The sequence below is a fragment of the Pelophylax lessonae genome (assembly GCF_965119305.1).
Source record: "Pelophylax lessonae genome assembly, chromosome: 2".
Lineage (NCBI taxonomy): Eukaryota > Metazoa > Chordata > Amphibia > Anura > Ranidae > Pelophylax > Pelophylax lessonae.
In genome coordinates, this window is record NC_138769.1 from 51,394,300 (window position 1) to 51,417,209 (window position 22,910).

General features: G+C 40.0%; 1 protein-coding gene across 6 annotated transcripts in view; it reads left to right on the forward strand.

Annotated features, from left to right (window-relative positions):
* Positions 1 to 22,910, forward strand: part of ERG (ETS transcription factor ERG) — a 289,108-nt gene that overhangs the window by 202,514 nt on the left and 63,684 nt on the right. For 3 of the 6 annotated variants that reach the window (XM_082246100.1, XM_082246102.1, XM_082246104.1), the window contains exon 1: positions 13,748 to 14,180. The exons of the other annotated variants lie outside the window; for them this stretch is intronic. In XM_082246100.1, the coding sequence (XP_082102226.1) occupies positions 14,136 to 14,180 (45 nt within the window). In that variant the 5' untranslated portion in view covers positions 13,748 to 14,135. Of the gene's footprint in view, positions 1 to 13,747; positions 14,181 to 22,910 lie in introns of those variants that run through there. 6 annotated transcript variants of the gene reach the window in all.

A 22,910-nucleotide genomic window follows, 5' to 3' on the forward strand; every position in this document is an offset into this window, starting at 1 on the left:
ACTATTTCTTTGCACTGAATTTATACACCATTTGGTCACTTGGAGATTTATAATTTAGGTATTTTTATTCCATAAGCGCGGGTATAAATTAGTTTTTTCACATATCTAATCTATCTATCTATCTTTTTTTTTTCCAAAAAGTTTATTGAAGAATAATGACAGTAACAGGCGTGAAATTACATGGTTCACATTATATGTAAAGTAACAATTGTGTGGAAAGTAAAAGGCATATTTGATTCATTTGAATTACAAAAGAGTAATAACAGCTGAAACTAGGCAAAATAAATGATCAAACATCAAGATGAACAGACAATGTATCGCGGGCTAAAAAGGAAGGAAAAGACAAAGGTGTTTTGCCCTTTTGGGGTATATAGTTATATACGAAACAGAACAACATATGTTATAGAACAAGTAAGGGCTATCATCTGTTTAAGCTTGATAAAGCCAAATTAGCAATGATATCTATCTATCTATCTATCTATCTATCTATCTATCTATCTATCTATCTATCTATCTATCTATCTATCTATCTATCTATCTATCTATCTATCTATCTATCTATCTATCTATCTATCTATCTATCTATCTATCCTCTATGTATTAATTTATCTATCTATCTGTCTATCTATCTGTCTGTCTGTCTGTCTGTCTGTCTATGTCTATATATCTTTTTATCTTTCTATTTATCTATGTATCCATTACTTATCTACTGTATATATCTATCTTTTCATCCAACTATCTATCTACACTATAATGCCAAAAGTATTGGGACGCCTGCCTTTACACAGGCATGAACATTAATGGCATCCCAGTCTTAGTCCATAGGGTTCAATATTAAGTTGGCCCATCCTTTGCAGCTATAACAGCTTTGACTCTTCTGGGAAGGCTGTCCACAAGGTTTAGGAGTGTGTCTATGGTAATGTTTGACCATTCTTCCAGAAGCGCATTTGTGAGGTCAGACACTGAGGTTAGCCAAGAAGGCCTGGCTCACAATCTCCGCTCTAATTCATTCAAAGGTGTTCTATGGGGTTGAGGTCAGGACTTTGTTCAGGCCAGTCAAATTCCTCCTTCCCAAACTCCCTCATCCATGTCTTTATGGACTAAGTCTAGGATGCCATTAATGTTCATGTGCGTGTAAAGGCAGGTGTCCCCATACTTTTGACAATATAATCTTTCTGTCTGATCTGTCTATGAGGTTGATTTACTAAAGGCACAAAGGCTGATCACAGCACTAAAAATATGCACTGTCACTGTACTAATTGCACTGGCCGGGAAGGGGCTAACATCAGGGGCAATCAAAGGGTTAAATGTGTGCCTAGCCAGTGTTGGAGGTGGGGGAGGTGCTTTTACTAGGGGAAGGCATAGATCCATGTCCCTGCTTTGCAGGAAAACAGGATCTTTGCCTTTCCTACTGACAGAATGGTAATCTGTCTTGTTTACATAGGCAGACAGCTGTTCTACCTGTGTAACGAATGATCGCCAGGTGCCAGCAGACATTGAGTCCGTTATACCCGCCGATCAGCTCCCACTGTGTATAATTACAGCGGGCCGCAGGCAGTGCAGCTTCGTGCCCCCAACCCACAGTGCAGGATCACATAAATTTACTAGGTACATGATCCAGTGCAGTAGAGCCGCCTTGCTGCTGTATATCTAAATGATAGGGTCAGAAAGCGGTTAATGTGATTGGTGTTACAGCATGCGTAGGGAGTGGTGGTTGTGCAAGGTTCAGACAGTAGACCGGGCCTCCCACCCTCTGCACATGTGAGGAGCTCTGTGAATTCTGGCTGCAGTGATTTAGAAAGAACTCAGATCAAGGCATATCGCGTTGACTTTTGTCCTTGATCACATCTTCACGGCACGTCAACAATCTGTTGACTGGTTTCACTTGCAGCCTGCAATTGCTTTGCCTAAACAACAACCAGATATTTTCAATGATATGGACTGCAAAGTTCAGCATATAAAACAATAGGCTTCACAATAAACATTGGCTTGGAATTCCTTGGCTTATTCCTTGTGATAACCTTCAGCCCAGACCTCGATGTGTCTCCATTTTGCTGAATCCAATAAACGCTCCTTGGGGCGATGTGTGCAGTTTACTCCTTCCTCTATTCATCAAGTCCCCTGGCAGAGGCCGGGCTCTGACCATTGTTAGGTGAACACAGTTATTCTGAGTTGACACTTTGCCTTCCTGTTGTTCCTCTGGGAAGCTGGACGTGGTGCAGGAGATATGGGAATGGTATGCAAGCAGTGGGCTTATGTTTAAGAAAACATGCAGACAATGGGTGACTGTTTATTTTTTATGGGACTATAATTGCTTAGTGTTAACATATGGAACATGAAGGGAAAAGGGTATGGCAAACTGACTTGACTACATTTTTCTAAGTGTATCTAAACCCAAAAACAAAAATGTAATATACTGCAGCTTACCAGTCCATAGATGTGGCAGCTGCTTTAGTTTTCTTTTTACACTTCTTTTATTTTCACCTGGTGATTCTTTCGCTTATTGAACTGATATAAAAAAATGCAATGGTATATTTCAGCCATTCTCAGCCCTTTTACTCCAGAGCAGGGGTCTCCAAACTTTCTGAAGAAAGGGCCAGTTTACTGTCCTTCATAGTTTAGGGGGACCAGACTGTAGAGTAAACAATGCCCCATGATTGGTATTAGGGGGTGTAATAGTGTCCTATTGTTAATATTAGTGGGAGATATAGTGTCCCGTCATTGGTGTCAGTAGGAGAAATAGTGTTTTATTGTTGGTGTCTGTAATAGTGTTCCATGATTGGTGTCAATGGGAGGAATAGTGCCCCATCATTGGTATCAGTGGAAGGAATAATGCCCCATTGTTGGTGTCAGTAGGAGAAATAGTGCTCTATCATTTGTGTCAGTGGAAAGAATAGTTCCCCATTGTCAGTGTCAGTGGCAGGAGCTAAGCTGTTGACGGTGGGGGAGAGGAAAACTTCCTTAGGGCCAGATAAAAGCATGCAAAAGGCCACATTCAGTCCCTGGGCCACAGTTCGGATACCACTTCTGCAGAGGAACCCTTGCAATACTTTTCAGGTCTCAGAGAACCTCTGATAAAATAAATAATTTAGGGGGTCATTGGGAAATGCCTTTTACATTGCTGGTCATACAGATATGAGATCATTGGTGTCATGCCGCTAGCTCTGCCAGGTGATGTTGGACCCAGAACTATGTCAGGATGGTCATCTAATGGTGGGTCAATCAGCCACAGTTTTAGATCCTCTAGCAACCTCTTGAGGAACCCTAGTTGAGAATAACTGGTATATTTGGCGGGGGGGGGGGGGGGGGGAAGATCATTGGTAAGGTTTACATAAACTTTAAACCAAAGTTTAGGTATGGCAATTGTTACATAGTTGTATTGATCCAATTTAAGTACACATGTGCCATTCCTGAGGGATCACCGTTGAAGCTGAAAATCACTGTATTAAATAAGTACTGCTAACTAACGAGTCCCATTTTTGAGGTATGGCGCATAACCTGGACTAATGTAATTCTATAAAAATTGCTGTGCCTAAATTTTTAGCTTTAACTCTAGTCGATTTTAAAGCTGGTGCTATGAATTCACATTACATTGATGATGACACTTTGTTTTATTTTTTCATAAAGCAAAAGTATATTCTATGGAGCTATTTAAAATACCATCTCTTTAACCAGAAGATGCATACAATGTGATGGAACGCAAAGACAACAGCCTTATTTATTTCCTGTCATTTTATAGCACCAGCGTATTACAGAACAAATGGATCCATTCATATTTGTCCGTATCGTCCAAAGGAGCTTACACTCTAACTACCCTACTGCGCTCATACATACACAGGGGCCAGTTTGGGAGGAATCTGACTGTCCTACTGGTATGTTTTGGATACTGAGAAGAGAAGCTCCACACAGGGACAGGTTTACATTTCTGGAGCCTGTAGGCGCTTAAACTTTGGTGCCAAAAGCATCACCCCTTTAATACAATCAACTCTTATACACAGAACAATTTCTTGTTTTGCTGGTCCCAACCTGGCTTACAATATTGTTAAAATATGTAGATAAGCTTATAGGAGACAATTGTGTTTGTTTTGATGATAGGAAAAAAAATGTGTGGCAAACAAGTGTACAGGGGAAAGCCATCTCTTACCCTTTGCCACCTATATATGCAAGACTACGGTGCCTAGTGGTAAAGTCATCCCTGACCATACTAATAACATTTCTGGTGGGATGTAGCACCCAAATTTGCAAGGCAAGAAGGTTAACCACTTACCCTCCTTACTATGTCTGGTTATATTGGTTGCTTCAGGCCATTATTGGGTGACGATCTTATGTGTATAGATGCCTATAGACACTGTCAACCAGCTGTTTTTGGGGGTTGAACAGGAAGGGAATTTGTTCTCATAGCTATTGCTCCCTCCAGGTACGCTGGTGCCATCTGGTGCTTCCTCCCTCCCTCCCCCCATCCCATCTTTTGAGATAAACATATTTTTAGCAGAGTTGAGCATACGGGTTTATGGATTGCTCTATAGTGGTATGGAGAAACTTCTGCCTGAGGACCGTTGTACATCATGTAAAGTCTGCAGCCACCTTTATGTCTCTGCATGAGACTAGATCAGTGATGTTCAACCTTCTTGACATGGGGGCATCAAGAGTTGCCCATTTTTTTGTTCAGGTCTTCTTGTAAGGTTTCCACTTCCTGTGAAGAAGCTATTGCCCTGCATAGCTCAGTATCGTCCGCAAATACTGAGATTGTGCTGGTCATCCCATCCTCCAGATCGTTTATGTATAAATTAAACAGGACTGGTCACAGGACAGATCCTTGAGGGACCCCAATTTCCACACCCGACCAATCCAAATACTCCCCATTTATCACCACCCTCTGGACTTGCCCCTGAAGGCAGTTTTCAATCCAGGTACTCACCCTATGGTCCATACCTACGCACCTTAGTTTGTACAGTAAGCGTTTGTGGGGAACTGTATTAAATGCCTTTGCAAAGTCCAGATACACTACATCTACAGGCCTTCCTTTTTCCAGATAGCAGCTCACTTCATCGTAGAAGGTTAATAGTGGGGACACCTTTTCCTGGTACAATTTTCTAAGAGGGAAACGTCATTTACTTTGGAAATTTTTCTCAATTTTCTTGTTGCGTCACTGGGTTTTAACCCTTTCCCACTCAATCTGAAACTAAAACTAAAATGTTTTGGCTATGCAAACTCTTTAAAGCCCAAATCCAGGTTGGGCAGACCCTCCCACTGAAGCACCCTACTACCCCATCCTGGACTACACTTGCATTTATTTTTTTGCACATATAATTTTTTGTCCTGGTGTTTTCCGGCCGATCATAAAATACACTCCAAGGTAATCTTCCTGTTCTCCCCACAGTAAGGGTGGTGGTTGGTGACCAGCGCTTTAGAGAATATAGTAACCTTCACTCTGAAATTCTCCTTTTGAGTCTAGACCAGTGTGGTGAAATGCCTCCAAGAACTCAATGTCATTCAATCTGGAAGAGGATCTGCACTGGTCCAAAGTGCTGTGAGTTTAGACAAGACAGCACCAGAGTGAGGGTTTTGCAGTAAGGTGCATTTTTTATTTCAACAAGTGCTGGGCTGGTTTTTAACCACTTACAGACCACCTGCCACAGTTTTACGTCGGTACTTGGACATTAAATACTGGGGTTATGGCAGCAGATAGCTGCCATAAGCCAGTATTTTTTTTTACAGGGTGGGTGGTCCTCTTTCACATAAAAGTGGTCCCACGGCGGATTTGCCGCCTGATCACTTTTATGGGTGGCGGGAGAGGTGCCCCCCTCCCGCTGCTTCCCGGTCGTTTTCCCACTTACCGGAGCCATCGGTAGCGGGGAAAACAATCCTGTCCTTTTGCCTCCTAGGCAGGAAGTCGAGTGGGGGCAAGCTGGCCCCCTCCTCGACTCTATGGCCTTTGAGGACCGGAGAGACGTCATACGTCGCTTCCTCCCAAGGGCCTTAAAAGGCCCCTTTTTTCATGATAAAAAAAAAGAAATTATTTTTTTTCTTGCTTTTTAGTGTACATATGAGACCTGAGGTCGTTTTAGCCCCAGATCTCACATTAAAGAGGACCTGTCCTGCTTATTTCTATTACAAGGGATGTTTAAATTCCTTGTAATAGTCATAAAAGTAATAATAAAAAAAAGTAATTCAAGGGACAGTGTAAAAATAAAAGATAAAATAAATAAGAAAAAAAGAAAAACTTTAAAGTGCCCCATCCCTCCGAGTTTGCGCGCAGAAATAAACACATAATCAAGTCGCGTCCACATATGTAATTGGTGTTCAAACCACACATGTGAGGTATTGCCATGATTGTTAGAGTGATAGCAATAATTCTAAGCCTAGACATCCCCTATAACTCTAAACTGGTAGCCTGTAGAAATTTTTAAAGCGTCGCCTATGGAGATTTTTAAGTACCAATGTTTGTTGCCATTCCACGAGTGTGCGGAATTTTGAAGCATTTTGCATATCTATTTACTCGGCATTATCTTTCACATTATAGAAAAAAATTGGGCTAACTTGACTATTTTCTTATTTTTTAAATAAAAAAAAGTGTACTTTTTCCCAAACAATTGCGTTTGTAAGACTACTGCGCAAATACAGTGTGACATAAAGTATTGCAACAATCTCCATTTTATTTTCTAGGATCTAGGCTAAAAAATATATACAGTATAATGTTTGGGAGTTCTAAGTAATTTTCTAGCATAAAATACAGATTTTAACTAGTAAACATCAAGTGTCAGAAATAGGCCTGGTCCTTAAGTGGTTAAAGAAAGACACACTGGAATTAGGATTTTAGCAAGGCTCTGTCACATTGTCCATTAGGAGTCTGTTGAAAGCCTCCCCCCAACCCACTCACTTTCCCTGCTTTCCCCACCACTCTGCTTCTCAGTTGGAGTCAGGGATCCAAGCCTTGTGCAAGCTCTGACATAAGCTGGATGATGTCTTGCTGCTCACATGATAGTGGCAATTGGCTGCTCAAGCCAAAGCACTGAATCCTCAGGGGAGGTCACATGTTCTCCCATATCCCTGAGCATTGGGTATTTCATGAGGGCTTTGACCAAGCAACAGAGCACACTGATGAGGTCAGTATAAATGGGCTGGGTGATGAGGCGTTGTCACTTCCCATGTATAGCCAATGTGACAGTGTCTTTTTAAAGTGTAAATCAGCCTTTTTCTACCAGGGTTCCATGAAACCTAAGGGTTCCTGCAGAGGTTGCTGGTGGTTCCTTGAGCTATGAGCAATTTTTGACTCTAAGTAACCACTGATGCCAATTATCTTTTCAGCCATCTTCCTATTGACCAACATTGTAAGGAACATTCTTCTCGCTGATCATCAGCCTAATGTACAATGAGCTGTAGATACACTAATTATCAGTAGAGGTTCCTCAAGACCAGAAAACTATTTCAAGGGTTCCTCCATGTTAGAAATGTTGGGAAAGGCTGGTGTAGACAATAGTAAGATGCCAAATACGTGTATTTCTTTGTAATGTGCTTTTTAAGGGAGGTAGACAACAAGTGCCAGTGTTTGCAGTCCTGCCCCGAAGAAACGCACTATTCAGATTAGTAATTGGATTTACAGTGGTGAACCCAGTGATGTCATAGCAGCTCAAATGTTTGCCGCTTCAGCTAAATAGGATCACATTATGACAGTAATGGGATGTGGGAAGCAATACATCTCTGTGAAGGAGAATGGAGGCAGTCATTTACTTCTGGAAAAGGCTTAGGGTTTAATGCCAGGGTATATAACTTAGTATTTTAACCTCATGATTCATCGTTGAAAGTTTACCGGCCCTATGTTGCACGTACATCCAGACCTCCAAGGTATTGCATATACCATTGTACAAGTGCTTATGTTCCCATCCAAAGTAACCATGCAGGAATCTTTACATACTGTCTGAGCATTTAATTGTACAAACCACGGAGAGGACTTCTGCTCTACTTTTGGAAAAGAGGCGCAATAAAATCCTTCCAGCTCCACAAGGCCCTTCAGACTAAGTGAAAGCACATGCTGTTTAGTTACTTCCAAAACAATAAACACAACAGCAGATTTAGATCAAGGGATAACATGATTATTTTGTATGACGTGCCAGTATTATACGTCAATTACCCAAATAATGCCAGTACTGGGCCTGTGAAAGAAAGTAAAAAGCAAAAAAAAATATTTTTGAAAAGGCAACGATTCCAAAGAACTTTTGGTGACCGCTCGATACTTAGACCACACAATGCTGTGCCAACTCGTGGAGTTGGCAAATGTTCTTCAAAGTGAACCTTTCAGCCCTTTTAAACTGGATTTCTCTGCCTAGAGCTGGCCACATATTTTTCAATCTAGTTGTACAATCTTCTTTAGATTTAAGGGCCATACACACTATAAGATTTTCTGAAGACTTTTTCCTTCAGATTTACCTTTTCTATGTAGTGCAAGGGCCTGCCAGATTGCATACAAATTGAAAGTGTTTAGGTTTGACCTCATATTATATGGTTTTGGTAAATCTAACAGAAAAAGTCTTCAGAAAATCTCATAGTGTGTATGGCCCATTACCAAAAGCTTTGTGGATCGGGAGACTACCTGATTGGAGATAAACTTAGGAGTGTATTTGTAAAAAAAAAAAAAAAAAATGGTATAGCTGCTGGTACATTCATTCTGTGCAAATGAGGCAAAATCAAATGTTCTATTTCCTCTACAGGTAATATTCATTCCTAAAAAATAAAGTGAGTTGGGAAATGACTACATTATGGCAGCCAGATGGAACCGAGAATCTTAGGAAGGAAGTAGTAGCTCCATCTAGTGTCCATAATGTAGTATTTCTCCAAATCACTCTTTTTGTATGAAAGAATGGCAGTTGACCTGTAGAGGAAGTAGCCTGAAAACAATGGATTTTGCCTCATTTGCAAAGATCGACTATAACAGCAGCTAAGAATGTGAATAGCTGAGAATTTATTTTATATAACCCCCCCCCCCCCCTTATTGAATTGTTTAAAGTGTATTTACACTTTTGAAGTTACATTTCAGAACCCCCCCCCCCTCACTATATGTTTGATATGTGGTCCCATTCACATACCTAAAATTCATTTTTTAGATAAAATATTTCTTACCTTTCTAGTTTTTTCTTTGCAGCTGGTTTATATATAGGTCTCTATAAAGTTCTGTATTTTAGTGTCCCTCTAGATGTCTAATACTTTTTCTGGTCCTAAGGACAGAGCTGAATTAAATATTACTATGGACCCAGTGCAGACTTCTAGGAAAAGCAGGGAGCCAATCACACAAGCAGCAATCGATTTTTCGGGGAACGTTATTTCCAGAGTACAGAACACCCCCGCAGTATTGAACTCATTTCCAATTTTGAGAAATCATTTCTGGATATAGATAAAAATATAGAACCTTAGGATGAAAACAACAGTATTTAAATTATATATATTTTTTTGTAATAGTTGAGGTTAATTTAATTGTCCAAATCTAGCCAGAAGAGAGAATTTTATTATGATAAGGTAACCATTTTTTACATGTTTTACAGCTCATGAAATAAATGTGGGTTGACTAAACGCATTTTTGTGGACTAAGTGGTGTCAGTCCTGCCCACTTGTCTTTTGTTAAACTACTCAAACCCTCCTTCTCTCAGATCTCGACAACATAAAGACTAATCCTTCTATAGTCCTTGATAAAAAATAGTGGGACTAATTTGTTTCCTTAAGAAAGCGCAGGAAACTCCCTTTCAGGTAGCCCAGACTAGCCAAGAAACGAACATGTCATATCCTAACAGCGGCTAGATGCTTGTTAGCTCTCCAAAGGAAGTGGAAAGCACCGCCGACTTCCACCGAGTTGTACACTGGGATTAAGGATATAGAAATCATGGAGTCCCTCATGGCATAGCTTTTCAAACCAATAGAACATCACAATGTGGTCTGGAAACCCTGGCATTTGATCCCCCATAGACTTTATAGACCTCTAATAACTGCAATATCGGTATTCTTTACACCCAGGAGAGTGGAGCTCTGTATCTTTTCTCTCACTGTTTCTGTGTCTTTTTCTTCTTTTTCTGTTGTTTATTGGATATTTTGCAGTTAGCAGGAATGTGGACTCCTTAGTTTTGGAAAATGTTCAAATGATAATGCTTATGCAGCTAGACTGGACTTACCATTGTTTACGTGTTACACTAAAGCTACTATTTGATGTTGACTTACTAAATCTATGTAGTTTGATGCTCATTGTCTATACAAGTCTGTTATTGTATTTATATAAGATGTCCAGTGCTTGTTATCTTGGTTTTCTTTGTTTTAAAAAAGTAAAAAATCAATAAGGCCTTTCTACTGATGTTTTGATAATGTCCAATGTGCATGAGGCCTAAAAATTGTCAATTAAAAATAAAAAATTGTCAATTAAAAAAAAGAAAGGGAAGGTGTGCACAGGATTCAGGACAGCTCTGAATTTTTGACATGATTAAATCTAGGGTATTTTTTATTTTTATTTATTTCTTTTTTTTTTTTACACTTATTAAACAGATATAACAAAACACTTTCAGTGGCGACACGACTCTGCACGACTTGGGGAGGCAACTTGTCAGTCCCGTGCACCACGACTTCGGAGCGACTTGCAGGGACTTCACATAATGAAAGTCTATGCAAGTCGCTCAGAGGTCGCCCCAAAGTAGTACAGGACCCTTTTTCTAAGTCGGAGCGACTTGTGTCGCTCCTATTAGAATGGGCCCTGTACTACTCAATGATCGCGACCGAGCGGGACTTGTCAGGCTGACAAGTCGCCTGACAAGTCGCGCTAGTCTGAATGGGCTCTTAAAGTGATTGTAAAGTCTCGTTTTATTTTTTTCTATTAAAATAACAAACATATTATACTTACCTGCTCTGTGCAGTGGTTTTGCATAGAACAGCCCTGATCCTTCTCTTCTGCTCCTGGCCCCTCCCTCCTGTTGAGTCCCCTCACAGCAAGCAGCTTGCTATGGGGGCACCTGAGCCGAGCTGCAGCTCTGTGTATTCATTCAGACACAGAACAGCTGTTCAGCCCCGTCCCCTCTCTCTCCTGATTGGCTAACTGAGTTTGATTGACATCAGCAGGAGCCAATGGTGCCACTGCTGTGTCTCAGCCAATCAGGACAGAGAGTCCTAGATGGCTGAGGAACTCGTGGACATCACTGGATAGAGATGGGCTCAGGTAGGTATTAGGGGTGCTGAGGGGGGTTGCTGCACACAGAAGGTTTTTTATCCTAAGGAATAGAATGCAATAAGAAAAAAACCTTCTGATTTTACAACCTCTTTAACAGACCAAAAGGTGGCAAATAGGAGAAATTCATTGTTTGGGTAACATACGTTTTAAAATGACCTATGCGCAAATGGAATCATAATAGGATATATTATCCACATGGAATTATTAGATCACGGACTGTTATATATTTCATGTTTTTGTTTTTAGAGAACTATTAGCACACATGAATAGCGCACCATTTTGGTTTACAGTATTATCCCACACTTCGCGTTCATAGGCAGATTTAAATAATATGACCCCAGTCTTTCTCACTTCCTCCAATGGCCCACATTCTGTGTGGAAGTAGAGATTTCAAATGTTTCTATGAAATTAATGAGCATAGCAGTAAAACATAAGGGGAAATGTAGTTCCAAGGTTGCAATATTATATAGAAGTGACATGAAAACAAATCTAGAACCTGCTTTCCCTTGAGGAATCTTCCACATGTAGCAAAATGCATGAATGCTTAAAGACCTTGCTGACCATTGTTGCATTTTTAACATGTTTGTGGGTCTATAGCCTGCTTTTACTTTCTTGAAAGAACCCAGACTGTCAACTGGATTTGTTCCTTCCCTCTGTTTTACATATTTATTATATATTTTTCTATTTTCTGTAATAATAAAAAAAAAAGTAAATTAGTAAATAGTTCGCTACATTGCACATTTTCATTCATTTCTAAAGGAGGAAACCAACATAAATTTTCTAATCTATTAAGACTCCGTTCACACTGGGGTGACCTGTCAGGCGACCTGGTCGCCTGACAGGTCGCCGTAGGTCGCCTGCCATAGAGTAGCTGTGGACCCATTCTAATAGGAGCGACACAAGTCGCTCCGACTTAGAAAAAGGGTCCGGAGCTTCTTTGGGGCGACCTGGAGCGACCTGCATTGACTTCAATGATATGAAGTCCGTGCCGGCCGCTCCGAGGTCGCGGTGCGAGCTGCGCACCGCGACCTGTGAGGTCGCCCCGGCAAGTAGTGTCGCCCCAGTGTGAACGGGGTCTAAAAGTATTTTAGGGGGTTGCCCACTCTTTGTCAGTCAGTTAAATGTAATTACCCAATTAGGCACTAGTATATGGATAAATTACATAACTACATCTGTGTAATTAGACCATTTAATACTTTAAGTGATTAAAGTATTAAAGTCAAATTTTATTTATTTTTTTTATTAAAATGATAAACATGATATACTTACCTGGTCCATGCAACAATATTGCACAAAGTGGCCCTTTACCTCTTCTTTATTGGTCACCAGCCAGCGCGTTCCTTTCCTTCTCTCTTCCAAGTTTCCCCATAGCCAGCTGTGTGCTATTGGGGCACCCATGTGGGCACTCTCCCAAGCTGGGCTGTGTGCATCAATAGAAATACAAGTGTGACATGGCCATTCCCCTGCTCCCTCTTCAAAGGATTTGACCAACAGTTCACAAGCTGAAGCATGTAAATCCAGAAAGAGGGGAGACTGCCAGGTTCCTAAGGCCCCTTTCACAGATCCGATCCGCCTGTCAGTTTTTCAGGCAGACCGGATCAGATGCTCCATGCATCCCTATGGGGCAGCGGATGTCAGTGGAGACATCTCCACTGACACCTGCTGCTATCCGATCCCGATCCTGTCCGTGATATCCGAGCGGAAGGAAACCCTATTTTCCATTTGTTTGGCGGATCGGATGGAATCGGATGAGAATGGACAGGCGGTCCGTTCTCATCCGATCTCCCCATAGAGGACAGCGGGGATCTGACCGCTCCGAGCAGAGGCGGAGCTGTCATCCGCCTGCTCAGCGGGGATCAGGGGATCGATTTCCCCGCTGGGCAGAATGGACTCCGTTCCATGTGAAAGGACCCTTACTCACATTCATACATACACATACAAGGGCGAATTTAGAGGCAATTAAACTACCAGCATGTCTGAGTGTGGGAGGAAGCCAGAGAACTTGGAGGAAACCCATGCAGGGAGAACATGAAAACTCAATCATTATTCCAATCAGGTAATTTACTTAAATTATGTGAGAGCAACCCAAAGAGAAAAAAAAAAGGGAAGCTGAAAAAAATAAACCAGAAAAAAAAAAAACCCCAACTTCTGTCCGTTTCCTGTAGGCCCCAGTACCACTGCTTTCCGGCTGAGCTTGGGTGCTCAAAATCCCACAGGAATGCACTCCTACACTGTGAGATATTTCTGCTCAATGTTTTATATTATATTTACTGAAATAAAAAGAAACAAAAAGTGACTTTTTTAATATAAAATAAATATAAACAAATATAAAATAAATACTCCCCACCGAAAATATTTTTTTAGTACCCGCCTTTAGCACTTTTTAAAAAGTTATCTGTAGTCCTTTTTTTTTATGAATGGTTTGTTTTACAAGCAATTGTAGTAGAAAGGCCCGGAGGAAGTAGGACAGGAACTCAAAATGTTGTGCTGTAGATTAGACAAAATCCGCACTTCTGATGTAGACGCATCAATCACTAGGATATGCACACATCCCTGAGTTTCACAATATCCTCTCCCCATAGTAAGAACAAAATTTCTGGAAGGTACAAACTCATGCCTGTGTTGCTCTGTGCTGGGTTCCAAAAGCCAGCATCTACTTTACAAGATGAATCCTGAAAAACTGGAATGTTGCCTCGTTATGGAGTTTACCCATGTGTTTTCTAATTACCTTTTCAACCATTCATGAAAAAAGGGACCTTCAAGATAACTTAAACTGCTATGCTCGGATTTTGCCATTGAGTAGGGATAAATCAATTTTTACCAGGACTTTGCATCTTGCCCGGGTACTTTTTTCAATTTTCAATATCAGCTCAAGATTTTTTTTACTAGATGGATCAAAGCAAACTATGAGCATTTGGTTATCGTTAAACCTGGAAAGATGCTACAGACACAGTTCACCCCAGCCTTTGAGGAATATACCCATGTAAGTTTTATTTTTTATTTTTTCAAGGATATGGTATATTATCCTGAATTTTTTCCAGAATCTCCCCCAAATGTTTCAAAATAACAGAAAGACAAGGAAAAAAATCATTACTAAACTATTTCTAGTAAAATGTTGTACACACTGCAATAATTGCATATGTATTCTTCCACAGTAATTGTGCAAATAATTACTGATTACGTAGAACAGTCATAAAAGGAGTCGCGCAGAAATGATCATTGCACTTTTTGAATATTTTTTTACATTTTTTTTTTTATCAAAAGATTTTCAACATATTAAAACCAAGAAGTCTGATTTTAGACATAGGCTAAATCCTAAAAAATCTCTAGTCCCAAACATTAAATATATTGGACATAGGCCAAATCCTGAACACTCATGGCCCCAAATAATAATTATATTCGACATAGGCTAAATCCTAAAAACACGTAGTTCCAAATATTAATTATAATTTACATAGGCTAAATCCTGAAAATCTATAGCCCAAAATATTAAATATATTAGACATATGCCAAATCCTGAAAACCTATAGCCCCAAATATTGAATATATTTGACAAGGGCTAAATTCCAAAAAACCTGTAGTCCCAAAAATGAAATTTATTAGACATAGGCAAAATCCCGAAAACCTGTAGTCCAAAATATTACATATATTCAACATAGGCAAAATCATGAAAACCTGTAGTCCCAAATAATAATTATATTAGACATAGGCTAAATCCTAAAAACCTGTAGTCACAACTATTAATTATATTAGACATATGCCAAATCCTGAAAAGCATGTAGCCCCAAATATTGAATATATTAGACAAAGGATAAATCCTAAAAAACCCTGTAGTCCCAAATATTAAATACTTTAACAAAGGCTAAATCCTGAAAACTCGTAGTCCCAAAAATTAATTTTATTAGACATAGGCTAAATCCTGAAAACTGTTAGTCCCAAATATTAATTATATTAGACATAGGCTAAATCCTGAAAACCTATACTTCCAAATATTAAATATATTTGATAATATAGGCCAAATCCTCAAAACCTGTAGTCCCAAATATTAATTATAGGCCAAATACTGAAAACCCTGTAGTCCCAAATATTAAATGTATTAGATATAGGCTAAATCCTAAAAACTTGTAGTGCCAAATATTGAATATATTAGATTTAGGCTAAAACTAAACCTGCAAACCTGTAGTCTCAAATAATGTATAAGACATATGCTAAATCCTGAAAACATGAAGTCCCAAATATTAAATATATTAGACTTAAACTAAATCCTGACAACCTGTAGTTTCAAATGTTGAGCATATTATACCTAGGCTAAATCTTTAAACCCAGTAGTCCCAAATATTGAATATTTTAGATCCCTTTAATGTATTTTAACATTAAAACTGGTTGCATATACATTAAGGAGGTAATAAAAAAAAAAATGTCTGTGGTCAACCAACTTTCAAATATCTAACTAGGAAATACTAATATTTTTTTCCATAATTCCATTTAAAGCATTTTTTGGAGTAAATTGTTCATAGGTCCTATGACTATATTATACTGTTTTCCATTCAAAAAGTAAGAATGTCTCAGTGTACAGCATATTTTATTAATTTGGAAATTCTTTTAAATATTGCAATTCTGCTTTACATTGTTTTTCGATAAAAGTTACTAATATTTGATATATGAACATATTTAATTAATAATATACTAAACATTTAATAAAAACATCACTAAAAATCTTGAATTGATTTATGGAACAGAAAAATAACCAAAAGTATTCAAAAAAGTGTCTTACAGCCTAACATGAACCAAGATTTGTGAATATTTTTTTCTGTGTCTGTGTTATCATATCTAGCATGAGGAATTATTTAGAATATCTTTAACCATAATGACCACGTACGGTGTGCAGTGTTTGATAAAAAAAACCTTTTCTGTACACAGTATATTCTTAGAAAGTGTTTCCTCTGATGGTTCCTTCTTGTTCCTCTTTTCAAGAAAATTTCCTATGACTTTTATCTTCATTTATACAAGCAAAACCACTAAATTGCAGATCTGGAAAATAAATGTTATTAATCTTGGTAGTTTTTTTTTATTGATTTTTGCAGCTTCAGTCCATTGACGATGCTTTTGACTGCATTGTAAGATTGACAGAAATACAAAATTTGTATTTTTTTTTTTTTTAATAAAAACTCCAACAATTTTTATTTTAACAGTTGCATTTGTTTAGACTTATTTCCTATGCTTTATTTGAGCATTGGATCATTTTTAGGAGCTCTGTTGAGCTTATGCAAAGAAAAAAGTTCTTATTCTTAAGGATTAGCTCTTGAGTGCCTTACCCCACAGTGCAAGCTTCTTGTGCTTTTCTAACTGTTAATGTTAGACGAGCGCAGGATGGATTCTGATTGGCGGCTATGATTACCCCTGACTAGATAAGGTCATAAAATGAAATGTAAATATATATTAAATATATCCGTATGTATATGTGTTTGTGTTGAGTTGCTCAAATGCATTGTGGTTGATTAAATGGTATGGCCAGACTATTCTCTAGCAAAAACATTAAAACCCATCTTTAAAGTGGAACTATGGGCAATATAAAAAATGACATATATATGATGAGGTCTGTCATTACACTTAGTTTTTGCTTTTAAGTGTTCCTCCTGTAACATATGTTATTTCCCACTTCCTGTACCAGGCCAAGCTGGCCAGTGCTAGTGTTGCTACAGGGGTTGAGGTAAATCATATAGGGGTGCTTACACTGGTCTGCTTTTTATTTTATTTAAACATTTTTTCCAAAATAAAAAAATAAATAAACGTATATACACTATAATACCGAAAGTATTGGGACGCCTGCCGTTACACGCACATGAACTTTAATGGCATCCCAGTCTTAGTCCGTAGGGTTCAATATTGAGTTGGCCCACCCTTTGCAGCTATAACAGCTTCAACTCTTCTGGGAAGACTATCTACAAGGTTTAGAAGTGTGTCTATGGGAATGTTTGACCATTCTTCCAGAAGGGCACTTGTGAGGTCAGGCACTGATTTTGGAGAGAAGGCCCGGCTTGCAGTCTCCGCTCTAATTCCTCCCAAAGGTGTTCTATCGGGTTGAGGTCAGGACTCTGTGCAGGCCAGTCAAGGTCCTCCATCCCAAACTCACTCATCCATGTCTTTATGGACCTTGCTTTGTGCACTTGTCCAAATAATTTGGTGGAGGAGGGATTATGGTGTTGGGTTGTTTTTCAGGGGTTGGGCTTGGCCCCTTAGTTCCAGTGAAGGGAACTCTTAAGGCGTCAGCCTACCAAGACATTTTGGACAATTTCATGCTCCCAACTTTGAGGGAACAGTTTATGTTCCAACATGACTGCGCACCAGTGCAAAAAGCAAGGTTCATAAAGACATGGATGAGCGAGTTTGGGGTGGAGCAAAGGGTGGGCCAACTCAGTATTGAACCCTACGGACTAAGACTGGGATGCCATTCACATTCATGTGTGTGTAAAGGCCGGCGTCCCAATACTTTTGGTAATGTAGTGTATATAAATATAGAAATACTGTATATATAGTATTGAGCTAGAGTTTTGCTTCAGTTTGTTAGTGTATTTATATCTGCTAGTACATCCAACACTCCCTTCCCCCCAGACTGACAATGCTGCTGTCCAAATGTTCCCTCTGTGCTCCTTCATCCAGAGTGGAGGTGTTCTAATACGGGAGCTGTGTTACTGGCCAGATCACCGGGTGAAAACAGAGGGGAAAAGCTTAAAAAATAGTACTAAGACTAGGACACTTCCGGGTCACCTTGCCAATTTCCCGGATAGCATAGATGGGAAGTAATGTATTGCAATGGATGTGCATTGCAATACATTCAGTGAAGCCCAGAGGAGACCCGCATGTCTCATTAAAGAGAACCTTTCACCTAAAAATCATAACATAGAGGACTTTTTGTCCCTTATGCAATAAAAGAAAAAAAATATATTTTGTTTTTGTGCAAAAAAGTAGTTACACCCGAGCACATAAAATCCTCCCCCAAATGTTTAAGGCTCCCCGCCCCCACATATACGCACGTGCCAATGTAAACACAAGTGTTGGGGGGGCCTACACATGAAACAATGTATTGCGATACACGTTACATATCACTGCGCATGCCAGAGTGAGAGCAATAATTCTAGCACAAGACCTCCTCCGTAACACAAAATTATTGACCTATAGGGGGGGCTTTTGAAGCGTTGCCTATAGAAAGTATAGGTTAGAGAAGTTTATTGGGTGCACACAAATTTAGGGTTTGACATGTTGGGTATCTATTTACTCAGTGCAACCTTGTCTTTTGTTTTTTACAAACATTTAGGTAGTTTATTGTGTTTGCTTTGCCCTAAAATTCACTTTTGTGTGTTTTTGAACAGAAATTTTGCATTTCCTAGACCATTTCTGTAATATTGTGTGACATAAAAAATTGGAACTACCACTATTTTATTCTCTAGGGTGTCTGCTTTCAGAAAATATATAATGCTTGCATCATATTGATGCCTATTATTGATGCCAGTTCAGGCAGTAATAAAAGCCTAGTATTGGTGTCAGTTTACGCAGTAATAGCCTCTAGTATTGGTGCCAGTTTATGCAGCAATAACCCCTAGTATTGGTGCCAGTTTTTGCAGTAATAACCCCTAGTTTTGGTGCCAGTTTTTGCAGCAATAACCCCTAGTATTGGTGCCAGTTTATGCAGCAATAACCCCTAGTATTGGTGCCAGTTTTTGCAGTAATAACCCCTAGTATTGGTGCCAGTTTATGCAGCAATAACCCCTAGTATTGGTGCCAGTTTATGCAGCAATAACCCCTAGTATTGGTGCCAGTTTTTGCAGTAATAAACCCTAGTATTGGTGGCAGTTTTTGCAGTAATAAAGCCTAGTATTGGTGCCAGTTTACACAGTAATAAAGCCTAGTATTGGTGCCAGTTTACGCAGTAATAAAGCCTAGTATTGGTGCCAGTTTACGCAGTAATAAAGCCTAGTATTGATGCCAATGGAGGAAGCATGTGGCTGCAGTAGAGAGCAGAGCCAATGCTTCCTGTATTGCTCCTATCACAGGCGGAGTGCATTTGATATAACTCCCCCTGTGACAAGAGCTGGAATTATACGGGAAGCATCGGCTCTGCTTCCTCAAGTGCAGCTCCGTTCGGCACAATAAGGCTCGGGGATGGCAGGTCAGGATCCCGCAATCTGGGCTTACTGACTCGCCATCCCAGGAGGTGGGAACCTGTTGGGGGGGGGCATGGCCCCCCTGCCCCCCCCCCCAGTGACGCCACTGTTTTAAACGTGTGCAGAAAATACAAAAATGTCTCTGGCAGAAAAAGGGTTAAAGTACATTTAAAAGAGCGTGTCCACCTAAGACTACCCTGCCCATGCTGCGTGACCATGCTGCTGTGTGGGTTTACTTTAGAACCAACGGCATTGTCTTCCAATATAGGAAGTGGCAAAATACCAGATCTACTGGCAGGATCAACAGGGCTCTGAAAAAAAGAAAAACTGTTGTATGAATGCAAATGACAGATTGCAGATTTAGCTTTTGATTTTGTCCAAAGCTACACCTTCGGGACTCATGCACACTTGAGCTCAAAAATGCTGCTTTTACAGGCATTGAAGCTTTATTTATTTTTTTTTCTCTGCCTCTAAACACCCCACCATGTTGGCCTATGTTTCCACTGTAGGCATTTACAGGAGTTTGGAGGCAGAAAAAAAAACACCAAATTTGTGTTCAGGAGAGGAGCTTTTGAGCATAAAAAAACACTCACAAGCGCATAAACAAATACTTGCTCGTTAGCGCTGGGTACGTTTATGCTTTTTTGTGTGTTAATGCATTCTAATGGCCAGAATAAATGAATAGACTGCCCAATAAACTTCATTAGTAGCAGATATGTGAACGCACGTTAACCACTTCCCGTCCAGTGATGTACCCGTACGTCGCTGGACTTTTGGTGGTTATACCGGGGTGATGCCTACAGCTGTGGAATAATTTTTTAGAGCCGGCAGTTGGCTCTCTTGTAATAGCATTGGAGTGGCTTACTAGCCTTCCGCAGCTCTCTCTGGCTCTCCCATCCCACCGGCTGGCCGGACAGCCAAGCAAAGCGAAGATCGGCTTTGATCAGCTGTTCATAACAGAAAACTGGAAGCGAGGACATGATATCACTTCCAGTTTATTTGGAAACCATCAGCGCCACTTTTTAAAAATTGAAAGCATTCCAAAACACTGATCTTGGTGTTTTGAATGCTTTTAAGTGCAGTGGAGGGATTTGGGGTCTTATAGAACCCAGATCCCTCCATAAAGAGTACCTGTCACTGCCTATTGCTGTCACAAAGATTTTTACATTCCTTATGACCGCAATAAAGATGGTAAAAGAAAAAAAAATTAAAGCAACAGTGTATAAAACAAAAAAAATCAATAATTAAAAAAAAAAATTGAAGTGCCCCTGTTCTCCTGTGCTTGCACGTAGGAGAAAGTGTCGGTCCTGCATGCACGCAAACAGCAATTGTCGCACACATATGAGGTAACCCTTACGAACATCAGATCATTGGTAGTAATTCTAGCACCAGACCTCCTTTATAAATTTAAAGTGGTAACCTGTAAAGGCTTTGAAAGCGTCACCTATGAATAGTAAAATGTACCTAGTTTGTCACCGTTGCACAAGTATGCACAATTTTGAAGAATGACATGTTTGGTATCTTTTTCCTCGCAAAACATCATCTTTTATATTTTACAAAAACATTGGGTTATGTATTGTGTTTTTTTTTTTTGTATTACAAATCCAAAAAAGTGTATTTTTTCAGAAATAATTGCATTCAAAAAACTGCTGCGCAAATACCGAGTGACATAAAAAATTTAAAAACCCATTAATTTATTCTCTAGGGCCTCTGCTTTAACCACTTCCCTACCAGCGTATAGGGAAATACAGAGTGGCGGTCGGGGTTGGAGAGTGTCACTCTGACACAGTCCATCCCCGATCAGGGTAAAGAGCCAATGAAATTGGCTCTTTACCACATGACCGACTGTGTCCAATCACAGCCGGTCACAGAATGTCAACAGAAACCACAGTAACTAGCTGTTACCGTGTTCTCCTCCTCACACACCGATCCTGTGTGAGGAGGAGATTGCGGTAACAGCTAGCTACCGATTACAGTCCACATTAAAACACACTGATTGCCCCCCCAATAAAGAAGACCTGTCACTAGCCAATCCTAGTACCTGTCAATAGCCCATCCGAGTACCTGTCACCAGCCCATCAGAGTACCCGAGTACCTGTTACCAGCCCATCAGTTACTCTGATTACAGGTACTCAGGTACTCTGATGGGCTGGTGACAGGTATTCGGGTACTCTGATGACAGGTACTCTGGTACTCTGATGACAGGTACTTTGTCACCTCCAATGAGGTGGCAGAGGTTCCCCAAAACCTCAAAATGATGTTAAGTGTTCATCTGGGGTAATAAATTGAGAAGTGCTGTTTTAGGGTTACTACGCTTAATCCACAAGGGAAATGGAGAATAGAGAACACCAGGGCTTTATGATACCAAAAGAGGATAACACATAGAATAACAAAAAAGCAAATATTTTATTTAAGAGTATTAAAATATCCCTATTATCTGGGGAAATGACTATAAACATTATGAACAATGCAAACACACAGTAAAGGAAAAAAGAGACGATACACCATATAGCAATGTTTCTGCTGGTAAAGTTCCAGGAAGCGCCTATGCTTTTTAACCTTGATAGTCTTCCTCAGGGAATTTTCCTTTGATAACCAATCAGGAAGATATAGCTTATAAAGTATAACAAACAGCGCATGTTATGATGTTGAAGGTCCCCAAGGAGTAAAGGGACTGGGAGAAAGAAGGAAAACAAGGTCAGGATTGGGTTCCGAAAATGCCCAAAGTACTGTATGTGTCCCAAGCACAAGGGATATCAGCCAGTCTGATGAAATGAAGCTTCCTTTTTAAAAAAGTATCAGTGTACAAATACTAGATTAGTAGCCACAGAACCCAGACACAGCATGGCCAAAAACCTCTGGTCCACCGATCAGCCATATAGCCAGAGCCCACCATCAAGTCAACAAACAAGACTTCCAATGGAACCAAGAAACATCCAGTGTTATCAAACCTCCTCCATACTCCACCCAAAACCTCAAAATGATGTCAAGGGTTCCTCTGGGGTAAAACATTGAGAAAGGCTCTTTTAGGGTTACTATGCTTCTTCTCCATACATACAGGACAGTGAGAATGGAAATGACTTGATGGGTGGATATCAGTCTGGAGGACGGATTGCTCCTAGGCAGGCTGCATTTGCATAAGAAATGCCCTTATGAGATGCTGAGCCTCCACGATTGAAAGAAGTGAGGGAAATGGACAAGCCAGAGAGGATAATCCCCATTTCCCAGATATGCTTGGTTTTTCTTCCTCTATGTCCAGTCCCCTTTTCCTATATTTCCCTTGCATATCTGGACCTGCTGCTCTTACCAGAGAGGATAATGCTGGACGTATGCCAGCCAGGAAAAGGGGTGGGCTGTATCTAACCTGCGGCTTCTAATGCATACTGTGAGAAGCTTACAGTGTGCAATAAAATCAGAGGAGCCTGTATAACTGCGCAAAATGGACGGGAAGACTGGAGTTTAGCTGACATTCTACTTCAATGCCACTTGAGAATAAATAACTGTCACTGTGCACACTTTTGAATCTTTTTGTACCTTCCAGTGATGACCCC